Here is a 21,417-nt window from a genome sequence, read left to right as displayed (position 1 = left end):
CATACTCATACTTGTACATTCTCTCCTTTGTTTTTTGCCTCAGAGACGCATGTCTGATCATACCAGTATCAGCATGAAAGGGTTGTTGGGGCAAGAATCGAAGTTTTGTTCAAGAGCCGAGCCTTTTTTCCAGAAACAACTTGGTCAAGAACCGAATTGTTCAAGATGGGAGATGATGGAGAACAGAGGTTTGATTGTATTTGGAGACTCTTGTATTATAGTCCTTTACATCTCTGTGCTTCTGGGCAATGCTCCTTCAATCTGCCTTGAATCTGATTTAACCATTTTTCTCAACTCAGTTAGCAGCTCCCACCCAACTTTCCCTTTATCATTTCTACTCTTATGCCTATATTATCACACCACACTGAATTGTTCTGCTTATTTTTGTATTCATTGGTGGCTTCTTGTATGTGCCCTGACCTGGGGATTGAACCCACAACCTTGGTGTATCAGGATAACGTTCTAACAGCTACCCAGCCAGGGCCTGAATATTAACTTTTTATGTACACATCTTTTTTCCCTACTCAACTGAGGACTTCTGAGATCAGAGAACCTGGTTTTTCTCTATCAATGTCTTTAATGTGTATCAATAACAGAATGAGTAAAGCAATAAATGAATTTCTGAGGAAGCTGAGCTAGACCAAAGTCTGAATTGGCAGACCACCAAGTTTGTTGTTGTTGTTGTTTAACAGTTTTATTAAGACACAACTCAGAGCTGTGAAGCAATCCGCATTAAATCTAAAACATTTTGTTTCCCCCAAAAGAAAACTACCCTATGGAAGTCACTCTCCATTCCACCACCAGAAATACACTCCCCAGCTCTAGACAACTTCCTCAGACCATCAAATTAAACATAGGTAAATTGATCACAAATCTTCAAAATCGATTCTGGACCATGATGTAAAATTTGGTAGATAATTGTCCCAACTTGTACTGCAGAAACTCAAACATATCACAGCTCCAGGTTTGATCCTCAGTTTTAGATTGTTTGATCGGGACTTTATTAAAACTAGACCCACATTTAACAAAGGTAGTGGATTTGGATTGGTCGTCTTCACTGCTTCTGTTAAAGTAAGTTTTCTTAAGCTGCTTATACTTCGGCCGGAAATAGGGTAACTGGGAAAATCTCACACTCTCTGGTAGCAATTTTGCAAAGTGCCTTGATAAGCTCTTCTGGAGACTTTAGCCCACAGGAAGATAGCAGGGGTTAAGCATTACATGAATAGTGGTTTTCTGGAGCTTTGATTTTTAACCTGATTCTTCACAGGCTCGCCTCTGGATGGGTACTGTGTAGGCGGACATCCAAGACGCCTGGAGAATCCGAACTTGGTTTCCAGGGAAGCCGCATTTTTTCCAATTGGGTCGGGTCTAGCCCGTTGCCCGGCGTTTCCTCTCGCGGTCGTGCGTTTGAGTCGCGTACGCAGTGACGCAGCCGGCGCGCGGTAACGCGCCGCGCCGCGCGGTGCACGCTGGGATATTTAAGTCTTCTCCGCGGCGCGGAGCCGCGATGTCTCCGGCGGCTACGGCGCCTGGAGGATGCGAGCGGAGGCGGCCAATAGCGAGTGTCAGGGACGGTCGGGGCCGGGGCTGGGGTTGCGGTTGGGCGGCGCTCCTCGGTCTGTCGCTGCTCGGCCTTGTACTGTACCTAGTGCCGGCGGCGGCTGCGCTGGCCTGGCTGGCCGTGGGGGCTACAGCGGCCTGGTGGGGACTGAGCCGCGAGCCCCGAGGTTCGCGCGCCTTCCCCTCGCTCGTTCGGAACGCGCGGCGTCAGAGAACACTTCTCGCCTCGCCTCCAGCCAAGTCGGCTGTAAACGGAAATCTCCTCGAGCCACGGACCCTGCTCAAAGGACCCGACCCTGCTGAATTGCTTCTTGTGGGCAGTTACCAGGGCAAGCCGGGGCCCCCGCAGTCTGCCCGGGTTCCGGAGGCCACAGACCTGCGGGAGAGGCCTGGCGGTCGCCCACCCACCCGCACCACGCTGTTGGCTTACTCGGCCCAGCCTGTTCACCACGTTCACTCCTCTCCCCCTACTTTTCTGCTCTCACCCTCCAGGAGGCCTTCCCACAGGTAGGATAAAAAGGGGATTCTGTGTCATTTTGTCTTCTTAAATATCTTGTTGCATATCTTCCGTCTCCTCCCCCGCCCCTTAATCTTTGAAATGAGGTGATGCCACAGCTGTTACTTCCAGTTCTAAAAAGTGTCTAAATTTTAGTACAGTATAGATTTAAACAGGACACTTGTTAAAACTAAAATACCCCTATTTCGGGTGAAAATGTGTTTATCTTCCTTGTGTAGTCATATAGTATTTTTAAAGATATTTTTTCTTTGGACCGATATGAAATTTTATCTGTGTAGCTGAGCGCAGAGAAGTGTTCCCAAGAAACACTTCTTCCATTGATACAACTTGATACAATGATCAAATTAGACATTTTCAGTTAGTCCGAATAGTGGAGAGATACACGAGAATACAAAAATTTGGTGTGAGTGTTAGGTCCTTTATAAATAAATTTAGTTGAGAGGGTGGACATGTAGGTGTTCAAAAATATTTGACTCTGGTCAAATACTGATGACTTACTGAAAAGATTGAAGGATTCTTGAAAAGTTTCTCCTTACATGTCCTAACGCACTTTTCTTCCGTTGAAGTTTTACTTGTGTGGGCAAGGTTTTCAATTTCCCTCTGAAATTGTTGATGTCCTTTGTAGGGATGGCTGTTAAGCAGCTGCCACTTTGTGCCCTTAGGTGGAATAGCGGGAAGTTGCCATAAAAATTCTGTGTTGTTTAGAGGTTTAAGCTCTCTGGAAAATATCTGCACCCACATGTTTCTTTAGTCAGTTAAATTTTCTGACATTCTTTTCAGCTTTTTTTCAACCTTAACATGTCTCCTATTCTCTACAGGGATTGTGGGACTTTGTCAAATCGGTTTTTAATAACACCTCGAAGACGATACCCTATTCAGCAGGCCCAGTATTCCTCTCTGGGGGTACTTCCTACAGTATCTTGGAATGGTTATCACAAGAAGGCTGTCTTGTCTCCTCATAATTCCAAAATGGTGTGCAGCCCAGTGACAGTGAGGATTGCTCCTCCTGATAGCAAATTGACTCGTTCTCCAATGTGAGTATTATTGTTGGGAGAGTGGGCTCCTCTTTGTGTCCACTGTATTCTATGGTTATATTTCTCTGACAAGCCAATTATAAAGCAAAAGAAGTACCTGCTTATTTAAATGAGAAATCCCAAATTTTAGTCATTGAACTGTCTCTTTATTTGCTCGTTTTTCGCCTTGGATTGTAGCTTTAATTGCTAAGAGCATTTTCTGTGAATGTATAAATTACACTTTTGGTTATTGGTTAGTTTCTGATTTTCAGTGAAGTCTAGGGTGTATGACATAGTAATTAAAATATTTTAATGCTAGAATCTTGTCTTCCATTGCAGACCAGAGCAGTTAATGACCTCAACACTGTCCTCAACATCAAGTAATGCTCCAGACCCATGTGCAAAGGAGACTGTACTGAGTGCCCTCAAAGAGAGGAAGAAAAGAACAGTGGAGGAGGAAGAACAAATACTCACTGATGGCCAGGAAAATAAAAGAAGGTAACGGCCCAGCAGAGCACTGAGAAGGCCTCCTGGTACTGTGATTTGTTGAAATACAGATTACTCCCCCAAAAGATACAGAGAGCAGCTCCAATTTGTGTGCCTTAGTAGGTCTCCTTTCGTTGGCTTTCGTGGAAGAGCTTAGTATAAAAAAGGCTTTCATGCTGTGTTCATTTCAGGTTTAGGCACAAGTTAAATCAATGTTATAATTTACCTTTTCCATAAGTATTGGGATAAACCAACAACTGTTAGTTACGTCAGCCTCATACTTTTGATACAAATGTGTTAAACTCTGTTTTTGAGGAAGAATGTTCAAATGCCTCCCCTCCATTCTTGTGTTGTTTAGTTATTTGGGTAACCACCAGTTTAAATATCATACTTGTGCTGAAGGGAATGCTCAGCAAACAAAAGTGTAAACTACAGTATGGTACACTTATCAGTAATGAGAGTAAAACCAACTCCATTAATTGATTTTCAATAACTTAATGAAAATGGAGTAAGGAATCTGTTTCCTGAGCATGGAAAGAAAGGAGGTGAAGTCACTGATTACAATGCAGAATTGCTTGTGGCTTTTTAAGGAATTAGTTAAGGATTCCACTCATTTTTTTAAAGATTTTATTTACTCATTTTTAGAGAGGAAGGGTGGGAAAAAGAGAGAAACATCAGTGTGTGAGAGATATATCAATCGGTTGCCTCTTGCACGCCCCAACCAGGGACCTGGCCTGCAACCCAGGCATGTGCCCTGACTGGGAATTGAACGGGGGTCTTTGGTTCATAGACCTGCACTTAGTCCACTGAGCCACACCAGCCAGGGCATCCACTCATTTTTTAATACAACAAATTGAGCAGCCATGATGTGCCAGAGTCTATTCCAGGTACTGTGGATAGAGCAGTGAACAAGACAAAGTTCTCTTGGGACTTGGAGGAAGAGATACAGAAAGGGGGAGGCTAGTATAACAAGGTTTAGATTGTAACTATATAGGAATTTTTTTTTAAAAAAAGGGTGATAAAAGGGTAATGAGAAGGGGGCTTCTTTAAAAGAGGTATAATATGAGGAGACAGTGAACCCCACACTTAAAATATAATCATTGTCCCCATAACCTAGACCATATTATTCTGTCCTACAGGTTCTGGGTTGGCCAAATTTGATACTTGAGATAACAAAATTAAGTGGCCCTGGCTGGTGTGACTCAGTGGATTGAGCACCAACCTGCAAACTGAAAGGTTGCCAGTTCGATTCCTAGTCAGGGCACATGCCTGGGTTGTGGACCAGGTCCTCAGTAGGGGGCGCATGAGAGGCAACTACACATTGATGTTTCTCTCCCTCTCTTTCTCCCTCCCTTTCCCATCTCTAAAAGTAAATAAATAAATAAAATCTTTAAAAAACACCAAATTAAGTAAGGAAGTATTAATCAATGTAGATATATTTACGGAACATAGGAAGGTCAGATTATGATGATTAGAAATGTGATTTACAAGTGAGCAATTTGAGCTAATGTCAGTGAGCTAAGCAGGAGTGGCAGGAGTCGGGTGTATGGAGGTGGGAGATGAAGTAACTATTATGGTCCAAGTAGGTTTTTCATGTTCTTTTAGGGTGGTAGTTTCACTTGACACTAATGAGGCCGTAACTGAGGATTCTGTGTTATCTTTCTTGTAGTATTGGAATAAGCAGTGATTGTGTGCACCATGTATAGGCCCTTCTTATGTGTGAGATGTAAAGTTTTTGCCTAACAGACTTGCCATATTAACTTCTACAGTACTATGTGTGGATTGGTCCCTAAAGTGTTTTTTGTTTGTTTGTTTTTAATTTATGGGTGGCAGGATGTTACATTTGTGATTGTAATAATTGGTACAGTAAATAAGTTCAGAAGATCTTGATGTAAAGTAAGTTTTCACTTAACGTTGTCATTAGGTTTTTGGAAACTGACAATGTAAAACGGAATCAATTTTCCCAGCAGCTAATTGATAGAAACAACAGTTAAGTTCCTGTGGCATTTCATCAACGTTATAAATGAAACATTAAAGAAAATGATGTTATTCAAGGATATGCTATATTTTTATAGTTATTGCCAGGACAATCAGAATAAATTTACCTTTTGGGATTTGAAGCAGCCTTTTTCTTATCTAGCAAGGAACCTGTGCTTCATAGAAGTAGTGTAGATCCCAGGGATATGAGAATATGCATTAAAGGGTAAAAAGCCATTTCATTTCATTGAGAGTTTTTTTAATTTATGACAGGCGGCATGATAGCAGTGAGAGTGGGCAGTCGGCATTTGAGCCCCTGGTCGCCAATGGAGTCCCTGCTTCTTTTGTGCCTAAGTAAGTGAAAATCTATTTGGTTAAGATATAAACCATTTAGAAAAAGGGTAGTGTTGAAGTTACTGTCCTATAGGTTTTCCTCTTTGCTTTTTGCATTGCTTTATCTGTATAGGTTTGAATCTTCAAAATCAGAGGGGAACATTTGAGTAACTTACATTAATAACTTATAATTCTTTTTAATATTTTCTCATTAATATGGGCAAAATATATTAAAGCTTAGAGGGTTTGTAAATATATATATATATAATAACCAAGTTTGTGAAACAAATCACAAAGTTTGCACAAAGGATAAAATGAAACACTAAAATTTAAGGTAAGTGATAAGTTTCTTCATTTGAGTTTAAATACATTTGAAGAAGAAATGGATGAGAGGAAAAGTGGCTCAGCAATATGTATGAAAAGACTTGGGGCAATTTATATGCTTAATATGGCTGCGAAAAAAGCCAGTGTGGTCCCGTCCTGTGCTGATAGAACAAAGACTAGAGTGAGGCAGGTAAGTGGCAGTCTTGCTTTCCTTGGTTCTTAGATAGTCCACGGAGTGCTCTGGTTGTGCTGCGCTATAGAAGAGGATATATACAAGCTGAAATTTCGACTGCAGTAACTAATATGTTATGGGGTGGTGGTGGTGGTGGGTGAAGGCATCTTGAAGGTATATAAGTACTAGTGGAGAGGGCAAAAATCTTAGCGGCAATAAGGACATGAGGAAGGGAAGGATAATGGTCTGCAAAAAACTGAAGGACTGTCAAATGAAAGGACAGCTAACTCAGTATGGCCCTGAATAGGATCTATGGGTGAAAGGAAATACATTTTCATCCAGTATAAGGATAAACTGGTCCACATTTGACATTCACCACTCCAGGAGGTAGTAAGTTGTCTTCAGGAGTCCGCAACCTCCAAGCTGAACAGCAGGGGGTAATGCACTTGAATCATCCCGAAATCATCCACCTGCACCCCGTCCGTGGAAAAATTGTCTTCCACAAAACTGGTCCCTGGTGCCAAAGAGGTTGGGGACCACTGGACATTGTAACAGAGGTTAGATGACTGACTACAGGAAGGCTATACAGGGAATTTCCATTTCAGTTGGACATTTAGGAAAAATGGTAGGTTCTTATTAACTGATTTTTTTAGCAGCTTTTTGGAGGGATAACTGACATGTAATAAACTGTGTCTGTTTAAAGTGTGCAGTTTGATATGTTTTGACATGTATACACCTGTGAAACCATCACTACAGTCCAGATAGTAAACATAACCGTAACCTCCAAAAGTTTCCCAACATCCCTTAGTAATGTCTCCTTCCAGTCCTGCCGCCATCCCCAGGCATTTAGTATCTGCTTTCTGTCACTAGAGATAAGTGTGCATTCTCTAGAATATTATTTAAGTGGAATTATACATTTAATTTTTAAAATATTTGTCTTTTTCTTGTCAGGTACTGTTAATTGATAACAATAAAATTAAGAGAATTATCCTTTTTTATTAAGTTTATTTAAAAAAGATTTTGTAACCATGGTGAAGCCTTAAAAGAATGTTGCCTTCAATAGCACACCTAACTGTCATTTTCCCTTGTATTAGGCCTGGGTCTCTGAAAAGAGGTCTCACTTCCCAGAGCTCAGATGACTACCTGAATAAGAGATCCCGCACCTCTTCTGTGAGCTCCATGACAAGCACGTACACAGGTGGCATTCCTAGCTCCAGCCGCAATGCCATTACCAGTTCTTACAGTTCTACTCGAGGTTTCTCTCAGGTACATTTTTCTTGTGGGTGGCATGGGCAGAATGGGTTCCCAGCATTAATTAATTGATTAGTTAGTGTTTACTAATCACCTTCTGTCTATCAGATATTGGGACTACCTCTAAATTTACAGAAGATGTAGATCCTTGAATAATAACTATAGACCAGTGGAACAGAGTAGAAAGCTGAGAAAGTAAACCAGTGTATATTTGGAAACCCAACGTAAGACAGTGCCATTATTGCACGTGAATGGACAAAGGATGAAAAATTCAGTAAATGGTATTAGTTGGATTGAGAAGGTAGATCGAGTTCAGATTGCATTGGGTCATAAAAGAAATTTATCCTAGGTTGGGAATTTAGTGAAAGTTTTAAAAAATAAAAGTGGTTGTAATTCTATTTTTAGAAAGAGGGTCTTGTATAGCCTAGTGAGCAGAGCAGACTTTGCTACCAGATAGACTTGGGTTCAGTTTTGTCTCTGACACATAGTACCTATAGGGCCCTGGGTAGGTAAATCACTTCAATTCTTTTTCTCTTCTCGGAAGGATGACTGTAAAGATTGAGGGTAGTGTTGGAAAAGACGCCTTATCGCGCCTGTCAATGAGTGGGCACCCAGTGATGTATTGCTAGGAAAAAAGTAGTAAAGCATGTGTGTAGGAAGGTTTTTGAGGGAGAAATTGTTTTTTGAGATAAGTTAACCAAAAAGACTCTTACAGTGGCGTGAATGCGAGATGAAGGCCTAAGCCAGAGCAGTTGTGGGAATGCAAGGAAGAGGGTAATCATAACAACCTTTACCGTGGTAATTTATTCTAGGCCAGGCCCTCTCCCAAGTGCTTTACATACATGTCCTCATTTAATCATCAAAATGGGCCTATTAAGTACATAGCCATTATCCCTATTTTAAAAATCTTTTTATGTTAAATTTCAAATGTACACACAGGGAAAGAAAATATGATGAACCTCCATGTAGTTTCAGTAGTTAACAGCATTTTGCTCTTGTGTTTTAAAGTAAATTATAAACATGTTATTTCACCTGAAGTACTTCAGTGTGTTTTTAAACTGTTTAACGTTAATAACCATGATACCATTATTCCTCTTAAACAATAATTATTTAGTAATTAGTCACTATCACTTCATGTTCAAATTGCCCTTATTACCCCCAAACCATCTTTATTACTTTGTATCAGGGACCAAAAACCAATTCATTACATTTGGTTTGTATGTCTCTTTCTTAGAGACATATGATGCTGCTACTACTTTTATTTTCATGCTTTTGCGGGGGGGGGGAACAAGATTATTTTGTTACGTAGAATTTCCCACATTCTGGATTTAGTTTGCGTTGTCACTGTCATTTTGCTTTAACACATGTTCTATCCCATTTTCCTTGTAAATGAGTAGTTGGGTCCTGAGCCTTGGTTGTATTCAAGTTCAGTTGTTTAGGCAGAATATTGCATAGGCGATGGATGCTGTGACTGCCTGTTGCATCACATCAGGATCATGTGATGTCTGGTTGCCTAGATACTGTGATCAATTTTTGTTAATATGGATCACTAGGTTCAAATGTTGTTAGTCTGATACTTCAGTTTTAACTTCTGTATTAGCTTTTCATCTAAAAATTTTAACAGCAGTTCATCATTTTGCTTATTATTTTATTAGGTTCCAAAATGGTGATATTCTAATTCTGTCTTTCTCTCTACATTTACTAACTGAAATTCTATGAAGAAGAACATGTCCTGACTATAGGAATGACAGGAGAATAAGACCTTGACGCTATAGCTAACCCCAGTGGTGACCAATGATGTTTTTGCTGTTATTGATTATCTTTATGAACTTCTGAATTTTTATAAGGATTTTATGATCCTCAGCACATTGTAGTTATTCCTTTTGGTGCACAAAATTTTCCAACTTTGACCAGTGGGAGTCCTTTCAAATTGATTCTTGTACCCTTTCATTCTGACCCCAGTAGTCTTTGATACATAGCTGCATTGTTTTTGACCAAAACCAAATCCATCTAGTGTATTTCCAACACATCTTGAAGTTGGCTATTCTGTGAGTACTCTTGTTTTTAATATTTCAAAATCAGATTTAGGATTATATAATTTTGGGGGTTTTGTATTTTTACCCAAAAAAGTCGGTGTATAATTACTTATTTGATTTATCCTGGTACTCACAGTTTCATAAAGACTATCAGTGTTACTTTTTTTTTTTTTTTTTTAAGATTTTATTGATTTAGAAAGAGGGAAAGGGAGGGAGAAAGCAAGGGAAAGGGAGGGAGAAAGCGAGGGAAAGGGAGGGAGAAAGCGAGGGAAAGAAACATTAATGTGAGAAACATTGATCCATTGCCTCTCAGTTGGGGACCAAACCCACAACCCAGAAATTGCCCTGACTGGAAATTGAACCAGAGACCTTTCGTTTTGCGGGACAACACCCAACCTATTGAGCCACACTGGTCAGGGCCAATATCATTAACAGTAAGACTTAATGTAATCAGCTTAAGAATTATTTGTGGTTCATTTTGTTATTAGTATGTGCCACTCAAAGGAAACTGACAACACATAGTTAAAATGTGTTTTGAAGAAACATGAGCTACTGTAATTGTTCTCAGTTACACTACCAGCTTAATGTGTGTACACATACACTTGACCCCCACACAGTCATATCCACGTATTAACCTTAGCCCTCCACAGCTGCACAAAATAATACTGTCTTTGATCCATGGTTGGTTGAACCTGCAGGCACAAACCCCTCAGATGCAGACAGCTGACTGTACCTACATTTATTTATGTTTATTTATTTAAATGGATCTGCATAGTTTAAACTATAAGGCTGTTCAAACGTCTACTGTAGTAACTTCATTTGTTTGATGCATTTTAATCTTTTAGGGATTTCTGTGTTTTTCTTTTTGACAGGTAAGGAATAGTATTTAATTTGTGTCTTTGGTGAGTAAGTTGGAGCAGCTTTTTAGAGAAACATTCCAAATGACCTAAAGATTTAAATGTAAATAAAAACCGTGAAAGTATTTGCAAAAACATGCTTCTCACACATTGCTGGTGGGAGTGTCAGTTGGTAGAGTTCTCTAGAGGGCAGTGAGGCAGTAATTATCAACATTAGAGATGCTTATGCCCTTTGATCGAGCAAGTGTACTTTTAGGAATTAATCTTAGTCAAAGACGTACAAAGATGTTGATTTCAGCATTATTTTAATGCTGGAAACTTGGAAACAGTATATATGTACCTTTTCAGGGCACTGGTTGAAAAATGTACAGTACTTCCATAAGTTTAAATACTATGTAACTATTAAAAAGAGTAAGGCAGATTAATAGACACTGATGTGAATAACCTCAAATATATATATATTTTTAAAGAAGCAAGGTGCAGAACTCTGTAATAGTGTCCTCTGTCATTTGTGCTGTCTCTTTAGTCTTTTATCATGCATAGAATAATTCTGACAGGCTACACGAAGGGGACCCAAAAAACCTGGAATTTCTTTATAAAACACTGTATTTATTCTTGTCTAAACTTCAGTCACCTTCATAGTAATCTCCATTTAATGCAATACACCTGTTGAGACGTTTTTTCTACTGCTCAAAACAGTTTTTGAACTCGTTGATTTTGATGCTTTTTAGTGTTGCTGCCATTTTTCTTTTCCTACCTCTCTTACATTAGCAAAATGTTGATTCCCTTTGAGGACTTTTTTTCATCTGGGGAAACAAAAAGTTGCTACAGGCGAGAGTGGGTGAATAGGAAGGGCCATGGGGGGTCATGGACTTTTTGGCCAAAAATTGTTGCACACTCAGTGTGGGGGGGCGGGGGCAGGTGCACTTGTAAATCACCCATCATGAAATGGGCAAAGACCTTGATAGAGTCTTAAAAAAAATTCACTGAAACGAAATGTAGCCTCTCACAACAATGCCAGCTGGTACACTGATGCAGATGGCTTCCTAGAATACTAACCTGGCATGGGAAGCCTGTAGTACAAGGGGCCCACCCTCCAGAAGATAATTCCATTTTGGAGGGAGTCATCCCTTGTATTAGAAGCTGGTAATAACTTCAAAGGAAAAATTTTTTGCTGTATACTCTGTTTGTTGGAATTTGTAACATGTTATACAAATATTACCTTCCCCAGTTTCAAAAAAATGTTTTAGGTATAGATAAGTGTTAAGTAAAAAGTACAATTCCCCTGTCCTGGCTATTCCAGCTTTTATCCCATCCCCATGCCTATTACACTCTCAGTGTGTGCAGATAATACATAGAATGTTGGGACTGTTTTACACAAATGGGATCATAGCATATGTGCTTTTTTGCATCTTTTAAAATAATTATTATGTAAACTCATGTAATCTATTTCACTTTTTAATGGCGTTTTTATTAGAGAATAATGTGCAGAAAAATAAATATTGTGTACAGCTCCATATAGCCACCAACCACATCAAATAATAAATGATTTTCTATATCCAGAAGCCACTTGCATACCTACTCCCAGTCATTACTCCTTCCCTCCTTTCTTCCTTAATATTAGTACCATTTATATTTTTTCTGTTTTTGAACTTCATATAAAGGAAGTATAGAATATGCCTTTTTTTGTGTTTGTCTTCCTTCAATACTTGTGGGATTCATATGTGTTACATGTCGTAAGAGGTCTTTTGCTTTCATTGCTATATGCTGTTCCATTATAAGTATATACCACAATTTATCCATTTTACCATTGGACATTTGGGTTTCCAGTGTGGAGCTATAATGCTGCTGCTATGGATATTACTGTGTCTTTCGGTGCACATATGTGAAGTATGTGTGTGTCAGGTTATAGTACATGTTGAACAGTTTCTTAAAGCAGTGTTCAGTTGATATTTTTACCAATACAGTGTCAGACTTTGTTTCTGTAGTTATACATCCTCACCAACACTTAGTGTTGCTTTTTAGTGGGTGTGAGGTCATTTTTCATTATGGTTTTAATTTTGTTTCCCTAGTTACTAGTGAGATCGAGGTATGAACTGTTCCTTGGCCATTTATACACCCTTTGTTATGAAGTGCCTTGTTCAAGTTTCTTGTCTCTTTACCATTAGGTTTTTTTCTTACATAATAAGTTCTTTATATTTTCTAGATATAAGCTCTCTGTAAATTATGTGTTGCAACAAATAAATGTATTTTTCTTACTTTCTTACGGTCTTTTTTCACTTATGGTTAGTATATTTTATGTATTAGGAAATTTTTGCCTACCTGAGGTTGTCATGATATTCTCTTATGCTGCCTTATGCTGCCTAGAAGCTTTATTATTTTTCCTTTCACATTTATATCTGTAATCCACTTGAAATTGACTTTTGTGTACAGTGTGAACTAGGCATCAAAGTCACTGTTTTTCCATGAATACCCATTTGACTTGGAACATTTATTGAAAGGACCGTCCTTTCACCCTTGCTCTGCAGCACCACCTTTGTCATAATTTAAGTGTCTGTATATATGTGGATGCATTTCTAGGTTGTTCTGTTCAATTGGTCTGTTTTTCGACTCTGCATGGTTGTGGGGTCCCCCCCCCCGCCCGGTTCTACAGTCTCTGAGTTTTGATACCTACTAGAATAAGTCATTCAGCTTTGCCATTTCTCTCATTCCTCTTGAGAACTATCTTGGATCTTGGCCCTTTGCATTTTTAAAAAAAAGATTTTATTATTCATTTTTAGAGAGAGGGGAAGGGAGGGAGAAAGAAGGAAAGAAACATCAATGTGTGGTTGCCTCTCTCACACCTCTACTGGGGGACCTGGCTCAGGCCAGCACTCAATCCACTGAGCCACACCAGCCAGGACCCCTTTGCATTTCTACGTAATTTTAGAATCTCAAGGTCAATTTCCATAATAAAAATACCTTGTTATTTTTTTACTGGGATTATCTTTACCAATTATTTTGGAAAGAATTGACATTTTTACAATATTGGATCTTTCAATCCATGAATTTAAAATATCCTTCATTTATTTACATCATCTTTCTGTGTAGTGGTTTTACATATCCTTTTTAATTTACTCCTAGGTATATGTTTTTGATGCTGTTGTAAAAAGTTTATTAAGATTTTAATTGTTGCCAATGTATAGAAATGCAGCTAGTTTTTTAACTCAGAAAACTTGCTTAATTCTGAATATTCATCTGTGTAGTCTTCAGGATTTTTGTATGTACATCATGTTGTCTACAGTAATAGCAGTTCCCACCCCCGTTTTTCCCCAGGTCCTTACATGGTTTATCTATACCTTACTGCATCTGGGTGAGACCTCCAGCATGATGTTCAACAGATGTGACAGCAAACATCCTGGTCTTGTTTTTCCTAATGTTAGAGAGTGCACTTCCCATGTTTCATGTTACATATGACACTCGGTACAGGTTTTTTGTAGATGTTCTTTATTGGATTAAGTTTCCTTTGCAAGGTTATATACCCAGTTGTAGGAACCACTCTATTATCTGTTATATTTTTCTTTAATTTGTGCCATTATATGGTAGATATTATTTCCTTCTTTTTTTGCATTTGATTTGCTAGGGTTTCTTTCTAACTTTAAATATAGAGTCTTAGATCACTGGGGACTTTCTTTTTCAGCCTTTTTCCTAATAAATACTTTTTAAAGTTATACATTTCCTGGAAATTCAACTTTAGTTGCATCCCACAGCTATTTTCTAATTTACCTTGTGATTCATTCTTTGAGTGATAGGTTATTTAGAGGTGCATTGCTTAAATTTTTTTTAATGGCTAAGTCTTTTTTTTTTTTTTTAAGATTTTATTTATTTATTTTTAGAGAGGGAAGGGAGGGAGATAGAGAGAGGGAGAGAAACATCAATGTGTGTTTGCTGGGGGCTATGGCCTGCAACCCAGGCATGTACCCTGGTGAGGAATCGAATGCTTAATTTCTAAACAGTGAATTCTAGTTATCTTTTTGTTGCTGGTTTTTAGTTTAATTTACGTTAGGTCACAGGATGATATATTCATATCAGTCCTTGAAATATTTTGAAATTTGCTTTATGGCCCAGCATATGTTTAGTTTTGATAAGTGTTTCAGCTTCACTTGAAAAGAAGTTTTATTATGAAGTGCTTAGTTGTGGTTTGTCTTCCATGGGGTTTGTTGTGTGGCTTGGTGTCTTTTTTTGATGGTTTTGAAAAACGCTGCCATTATCAGTGTAGATACTGTTCTGCCCTGTTTTCTCACCTCCCCAGTATTCCTGGGCGTGTCAGACTTCTCCGTTGCACTGTGTCCCAGCTGTGTCTCTTCTTGTGACTGCCATCATTGTCTCCCCAAACTTCAGCTCCTCTGTTTTCCAGTTTACTAATTTCCTTCAGCTTTGTGGAGTCCTATATTTTACCCCATCCATTGCATTGTTTTTTAAATTTATTGGGGTAACATTGGTTAATAGCATTCTATAAGTTTCAGGTGTACAACTTTATAATCTGTATATTGCATTGTGTGCTCACCATCCAAACTCTAATTTCCTTCTGTCGCCATGTATTTGACCCCCTTTACTCTCTTCATCCTGCCCCCACTCCCTTTCCACCCAGGAAACTACCATAGTGTTGTCTGTGACTATGAGTTTGTTTTGTTCTTTTGTTGCTTTTTGTTTTATATCCTACTTGTGAGTGAAAGCACAGAGTTCTTGTCCTTTTTTTGTCTGATTTATTTCACTTAGCATGATATTTAAGATCCATCTATTTGTCACAAGTGGCAGTATTTCATCCTTTTCATGACTCAGTAGTAGTTCCTTGTATATATGCATGTGCCACATCTTTATCTAGGTTGTTTCTAATAAGTGTTCTTGAATTTGGGGGGGGGGGGTTAGATACCCAGAATGTTATATGGTAGCTGTATTATTGGTTTTTGAGGAACCTCCCTACTGTTTTCCATAGAGGCTGCGCCAGTACGCATTCCCACCAGCAGCATACAGGGGTTTCCTTTTCTCCACATCCTCTCCAGGACTTGTTATTTCTTATCCTATTGATAATAGCTATTCTAACAGGTGTCACATGGTATCTCATTGTTTTGGTTTGCATTTCCCTTACAGCTAGTGAAGTTGAACATCTTTTCATATATCTGTATGTCTTGTGAAAAGTGTCAGTTCAGGTCTTCTGCCCACTTTTTAATCGGATTGTTAGTTTTTTTCTTGAGTTGTATGTGTTCTTCATGCATTTGGGCTATTAGTCCCTTACTGTAGGTATCGTTTGCAACTGTCTTCTCCCATTCAGATGGTTGCCTTTTTGTTTTTGTTCTGTCATTGTTTTCTTTTGCTGTGCAGAAGCTTTTTAGTTTGATATAGTCCTGTTCATTTATGTTTGATTTTACTTACCTTGCCTTTGAAATCAAGTTCACAGAGAAACCCCTTTGAGACCAAGGTCCGTAAGTTTAATACCTATGTTTTCTTCTGTGTATTTTGTTTCAAGTCTTATCTTCAAGTTTTTAATACATTTTTTGAGTTAATTTTTGTGTATGGTGTCATACAACAGTCTAGTTTATGTGGCTTTCCAATTTTCCCAACACCATTTGTTGAAGAGACTTTTTTTGTTGTATGTTTGTATGTTTTTGGCTCCTTTGTTGAAAATTAGTTGCCCATATATGTGTGGGTTTATTTCAGGAATCTCAATTCTGTTCCACTGGTCTGCATGTTTTGTTTTTCTGCCGATACTGTATTGTTTTGATTATTGTAGTTTAAAGCCAGGGAATGTGATACCTCTGACTTCTTTTTTTGTCCTCAGGGTTGCTTTGGCTATTTGGGGTCTTTTGTGGTTTTACACACATTTGAGGATTTTTTTTTCCATGTCTGTGGAAATGCAAATTAATTCTTCCAGTACATGAACAGAACAATCCCATTTATAATTGGCAAAAAAAAAAAAGGATTAAATTCCTAGAGTAAATTTAACAAAGGAAGTGAAGGATCTATGTACTGAAAACTACCAGACATTGTTGAAACTGCAGAAGACACAAAGTAGTGGAAAAGTACCTACTGAGCCACACCCCTTGTGGCTGATTTCAGTCTTTTTTGGATTTTAGGGAATGTTATGTCCCATTCCTCTTTTTTCTTTAAAAAATTTTTTATTGTTGTTCAATTACAGTTGTCCCCATTTCCTCCCATTACTCTCCCCATCCCCCTTCCCACGTTCACTCCCCCTCCCCACCCCACCCTTGTCTTTGTCCATGGGTCTTTCACACATGTTCCTTGACCTTCGCCGTCTTTCCCCCATTATTCCCCTCCCCTCTGGTCACTGTCAGTTTGTTTTTTATTTCCATGTCTCTGGTTCTACTTTGCTCAGTTTCAGTCTTCTTAAGTTTATTGAGACTACTTTTATGCCCCAACATATATTCTGTCCTTTAGTGATGTGTGTGTGTAGTTGAGAATAATTTATATTTAGTTGTTTGGGGATGGAAAGCTCTGTAAATATTATGTCCATCTGCTCTAATGTGCTACTGAAGGCCAGTATTTCCTTACTGACTTTCTGTTTGGATGATCTGTCTGTTGCTGTCAGTGGGATATTCAGGTTCCCTACTATAATTGTGTTTTTTTTCTGTTTCTCCCTTTAGGTTCATTAGTAATTGCTTTACCTATTTTGGTGCTCTCAGGTTTGGTGCATACATATTGATAAGTGTTATGTCTTCTTAATAAATTGTTGCATTTTTCATTACAAAATATTCATCTTTGTCTCTTGGTACCTTCTTCTATCTTGAAGTCTGTTTTGTCTGTTATAAATATGGCCACACCTGCTTTTCTCTGAATGCCATTTACTTGGAGTATCGTCTTCCACATCTTCACTTTGAGCCTATATTTGTCTTTGTAGCTGAGATGGATCTCCTGGAGGCAATATGTATCAACATGCATTTGGGTTTTGTTTTGAACTCCATTCTGCTACTTTGTGCTTTGGTTGGTGAGTTCAGTCCATATACGATTAGGGTGATGGCCCATATGTCATTGTATCTTTTGTTTTCTGGTTGCTCTGTGTATTTCCATTGCTTCTTTTCCCGCGCGCGTGTGTGTGTGTGTGTGTGTGTCTGCTGTTTTAGTTTGGTGGTTTTCTATGAATTTTTTCTGTTTCCTCTTTTATTGTTGTTATATATCTTATCTGTAGATTTTTGTTTTGTGGTTACCATTAGATTTGTGTACCAGAAGTTTGAAACATACAATAGTCCCTTTTATTCTGATTGCATCTTATCTTCATTCACCTGTGCAAGTTCAGTCCTTTCCCTCTCCCTTCTTATTTTTTTGTTGTCACAAATGATCACTTTTTATGCTGTAAGTTCATTTCCAAATTGCATAGGTTACAGTCTTTTTTTAATGCTTTCCCCCCTTTAGTCTTTGTGTTCTAATTAAGAATTTAATACCCTATTTTGAACAAGAATTGCAATTTCCTGCTTCTGTCTGATTTTTTTTTCCTTTAGCTGTGAAAAATGCCCCGTATTCCCTGAGGAGGTACACATGCCGTTGGTGACCCCGTTGCCTCAGTTTCAGGGTACCACCCCCATGGTAGGATGTGGCAAGCGATTGGGGCTCTGGGCCTGTGAGTTCCTGGCACTGCCTCCTTGTAACCAGAGGCTGTCAGCTGCTCTGTACTATCTGAGGTGTCCAGCTGCCATACCATGGTGCCCCGTCTTCACCTCTGTCACTGGGTTTAGCAGCAGTGGGCGCCAGCCACTCAGGCCAGAGTATTGCTTCTGCTACTACAGCCCACTGTGCTGCCCTGTGAGGGCCGCTACATGACTCTTTCTCGACACCAGGTCAGCTGGGGCCTTGATGAGCATCAGACTGCATATATGGCTCCTGCCTCTGGCTCCTTGCCCCCATTCTGCCTTCCCTCCTCACTCTAATACACCTGTCTGCATATGTCTTGATGCGTGGATCTCTCTGAGACAAGTTTATGTATTGAGCTGGGAATAATCCTTTGTTGAGTTATATGTAGTTGTTTGACTTGTAACTTCAAGAGGAAAAACTAAGAGGTGCTCTTACTTGGCCATGATGCTGACATCACTGTAGAGGAGGAGGATCCACCATTGGATTAATTTCAGTTATATTGTGTTTTTATGGTGACTGTTTGTCTACCAAGATTCTTTATATTGTCATTTAAATTCTTATAATAGTTCCTTAAAGTCTTGTTCAATAATGCCAGTATTTGATTCCTGGTTTGTTTCTGATTGCTGCTTTTTTCCTATTTAGTTAAACATTATCTTCTTTTTTACTTGATTTTTGTTTTGTTTCTCTGTTAGGCATGGAGTGAAAGGGTGTAGCCATGACCTGAAGCTCTGAAGGATGGTGTCTTCCTCCAGAGAGGTTTTACTTTTGCCCCTGGCAGGCAGCTAGAAGAGAGGCAGACTACCTCTCTCCAGTTGGAATTAACTGGATGAACTGATTCATCTCATTCTGAGTTGATCATCAGTTCTTATGAGGGTTGGGGGTTTTTCTGTTTTTTTTTTTTCCCTCTCATTTGCTCTGTATCCCAGTATGTAGCCTTTGGGATACCAGCAAGAAGCCTGAGGTATTTGTTAGGACCCCTTTACATTGGAAAGTCCTGAATTCCAGTTTTTGTTTTTCTGGCTTAAGAGACTATATCAGAAGCTTTTGTCAGTCTCTCAGCAGCAGCTTTTACTTTTGGAATTGACAGTCACAACGAGGGAAAACGTAGACCTAAGTGTGGGTCTCACCTCTTGGCACATCTTTGTCTTGTCTCTGCAACGTCTCACCGCCTTGGCAGCTCTTCATATTGCCGTACTTTCATACAGGTGCATTTCAGATTTCCTGCTGCGCTTTCTTTTTGTCCTCGGCAGGAGGTTTGGTCTAAAACGGCATAGTCAGCCACTGCTTAAACATAGATTTTGTCTCACAGAACCCTTACTCCTGGTGGGTCCTGTGACTCACTGCAAGAAATACACGCACTGACACTGATAGTTCATAGGTACTCTGTTGTAAGCAGTTACCGGTCACACTCCTGTTGATGTGTGATATTTGAATATATAAGTTCTCAGAAGTAGATCTTAGGAAGGAGAGATTAAAGTAATTAAAGTAATATGAAAGTTCTTATTGTTGAAGCTGCTCTTGAAAAAAATGTGTACTGAAGTAGTAAAATCCCCAGTAATCAATATAGATTTGGTGCAAGTGGTGGTACAGATATTTTACTTAATTGTATTTTTCCAGAGGAACACTAGTAAATACCCAAATCTATAGCTACCAAACTAGAAGTTTTTTGCTTTGATGTTATCAAATCATTACAAATGTTAACCTGTACCAGTTATAGAAAGTAAACTGTTCTGCCCTGCCTGGTGTGGCTCAGTGGTTGAGCGCCCGCCTGCAAATCAAAGGGTCGCTGGTTTGATTCCCAGTCAAGGCACATGCCTGGGTTGTGGACCAGGTCCCCAGTAGGGGGTGCACAAAAGGCAAGCACACACTGATGTTTCTCTCCTTCTCTTTCTCCCTTTCTTTCCCTCTCTAAAAAAAATAAAATCTTTTTGAAAAAATGTGGGTACTTAAAAAAAAAGGAAAATGAACTCTTCTACCTCTTTGTGGGTGGCATTGGTACCTTCATGTGCCTTACAAGACTTGTCGTTTTTCAGTCATATTTACTCTAGCCTTCAAATGTCATACCCCTAGTTTGCATTTCTGACCCTGTCCCTTATTGTTTCTTTACTTATGCCCTATATTTAAGCCAAGACAGAACATTTATTATCTTCTAAGAGCTCCTAATATTTTCCTGCCTCCTTCCTTTTCCTTGTTCTGTTCTCCATCTGGAATAAGTATTTTTTGTATGAAATTACGGGTTGTTGTGAATGTCACCTTTTCTCCTTACTGATTCTTGTAATCAAACTCAGCATAATCTCTTTCTTCTTGGACTCATTTTTAACAGACCTCTTCAGAGTTAATTTGTGTACTGTCCTGTCTCTTTTCCACACCGAAGATACTTTGATGGGTGCAGTCTTGCTTATCTTTGCATTCTTTGTGAAGTATAAAATTATAGTACCTTTATGAAATAGGAACTTGGGAAATAAAAATGGAGTTTCAAAATCAACTATTTCTTTTTCCGACTTGGCTTGTTATATCTTTTACTCACTATTTTATGTGTTCATTATATTTATATGGATTTGCAAGTTTTCCATTTTGACATGTTAAAGATATTAACTCGTCACTTTAATTGAAAACATTTGCCTTTTAATTTTATCTATGGTTTCTTTTGCTTTGTTTGGGGTTTTTTGTTTGTTTCCTGCTCATATCGATTTTATTTCTATTTTATGGAAATATTAGTATTGCTGAAAATACAAATGGTACAAAGGGTGTATGTATAGTAAAGTCTCCCTCCCACATGGTAATATTTTTATGTAGAGAGGTTCTTAGTATTTATGTAACACTCTGTCAGTTTTCTTTCATTTTTGGCGTAAAAAGTTTTTTTCCTACCCCATGTTATTTAACAACTCCTTTATTTTTTTATAGTATTCTGTTTGTTACACTTTTTACATGTAAACTGTTATTACATCTGGATTACATGTTTATGTACAGTTTGTGAAATAGAGATACAACATTCCCCGCCCCCCCAAGTGTTGAATCAAGTCTTAAACCCTGGCAAAACATTAGAATCACCTTTGGCACTTTGTTAAAAGCGCAGGGTGTGAGAGGCGCAAGGTTTTCTTTTTTAAAATGACTGACTGTTGTCCTTTCTTGTTCTTTACCTAAAAGTAACATTGAAAAAAATACTGGTTTCAGTATCTTTCTCCAGCTCATTCTGATCCTTGGGTTTCCTGATATTAGTCTTGTGGAACTGTTGTACTCTTTTACTGCCTGTCTTCAATTTTTAAAT

The 21,417-nt window shown here is 38.8% G+C and overlaps 1 protein-coding gene across 1 annotated transcript in view; it reads left to right on the top strand.

Annotated features, from left to right (window-relative positions):
* The first annotated feature begins 1,482 nt into the window (after positions 1-1,482).
* Positions 1,483-21,417, top strand: part of POM121C (POM121 transmembrane nucleoporin C) — a 29,378-nt gene continuing 9,443 nt past the window's right edge. The window contains exons 1-5 of the mRNA XM_045819376.1: positions 1,483-2,067; positions 2,896-3,111; positions 3,430-3,588; positions 5,827-5,907; positions 7,477-7,648. Coding sequence (XP_045675332.1) covers positions 1,508-2,067; positions 2,896-3,111; positions 3,430-3,588; positions 5,827-5,907; positions 7,477-7,648 — 1,188 coding nt within the window. The 5' untranslated portion in view covers positions 1,483-1,507. The remainder of the gene's footprint in view (positions 2,068-2,895; positions 3,112-3,429; positions 3,589-5,826; positions 5,908-7,476; positions 7,649-21,417) is intronic.

Source organism: Phyllostomus hastatus, unplaced genomic scaffold (genome assembly GCF_019186645.2).
Source record: "Phyllostomus hastatus isolate PE091 unplaced genomic scaffold, TTU_PhHast_1.1 phas_scaffold_385, whole genome shotgun sequence".
In the NCBI taxonomy this organism is placed as follows: Eukaryota; Metazoa; Chordata; class Mammalia; order Chiroptera; family Phyllostomidae; genus Phyllostomus; species Phyllostomus hastatus.
The sequence above is the reverse complement of the archived record's forward strand: the minus strand, read 5'-3'. Positions and strand labels throughout refer to the sequence as shown.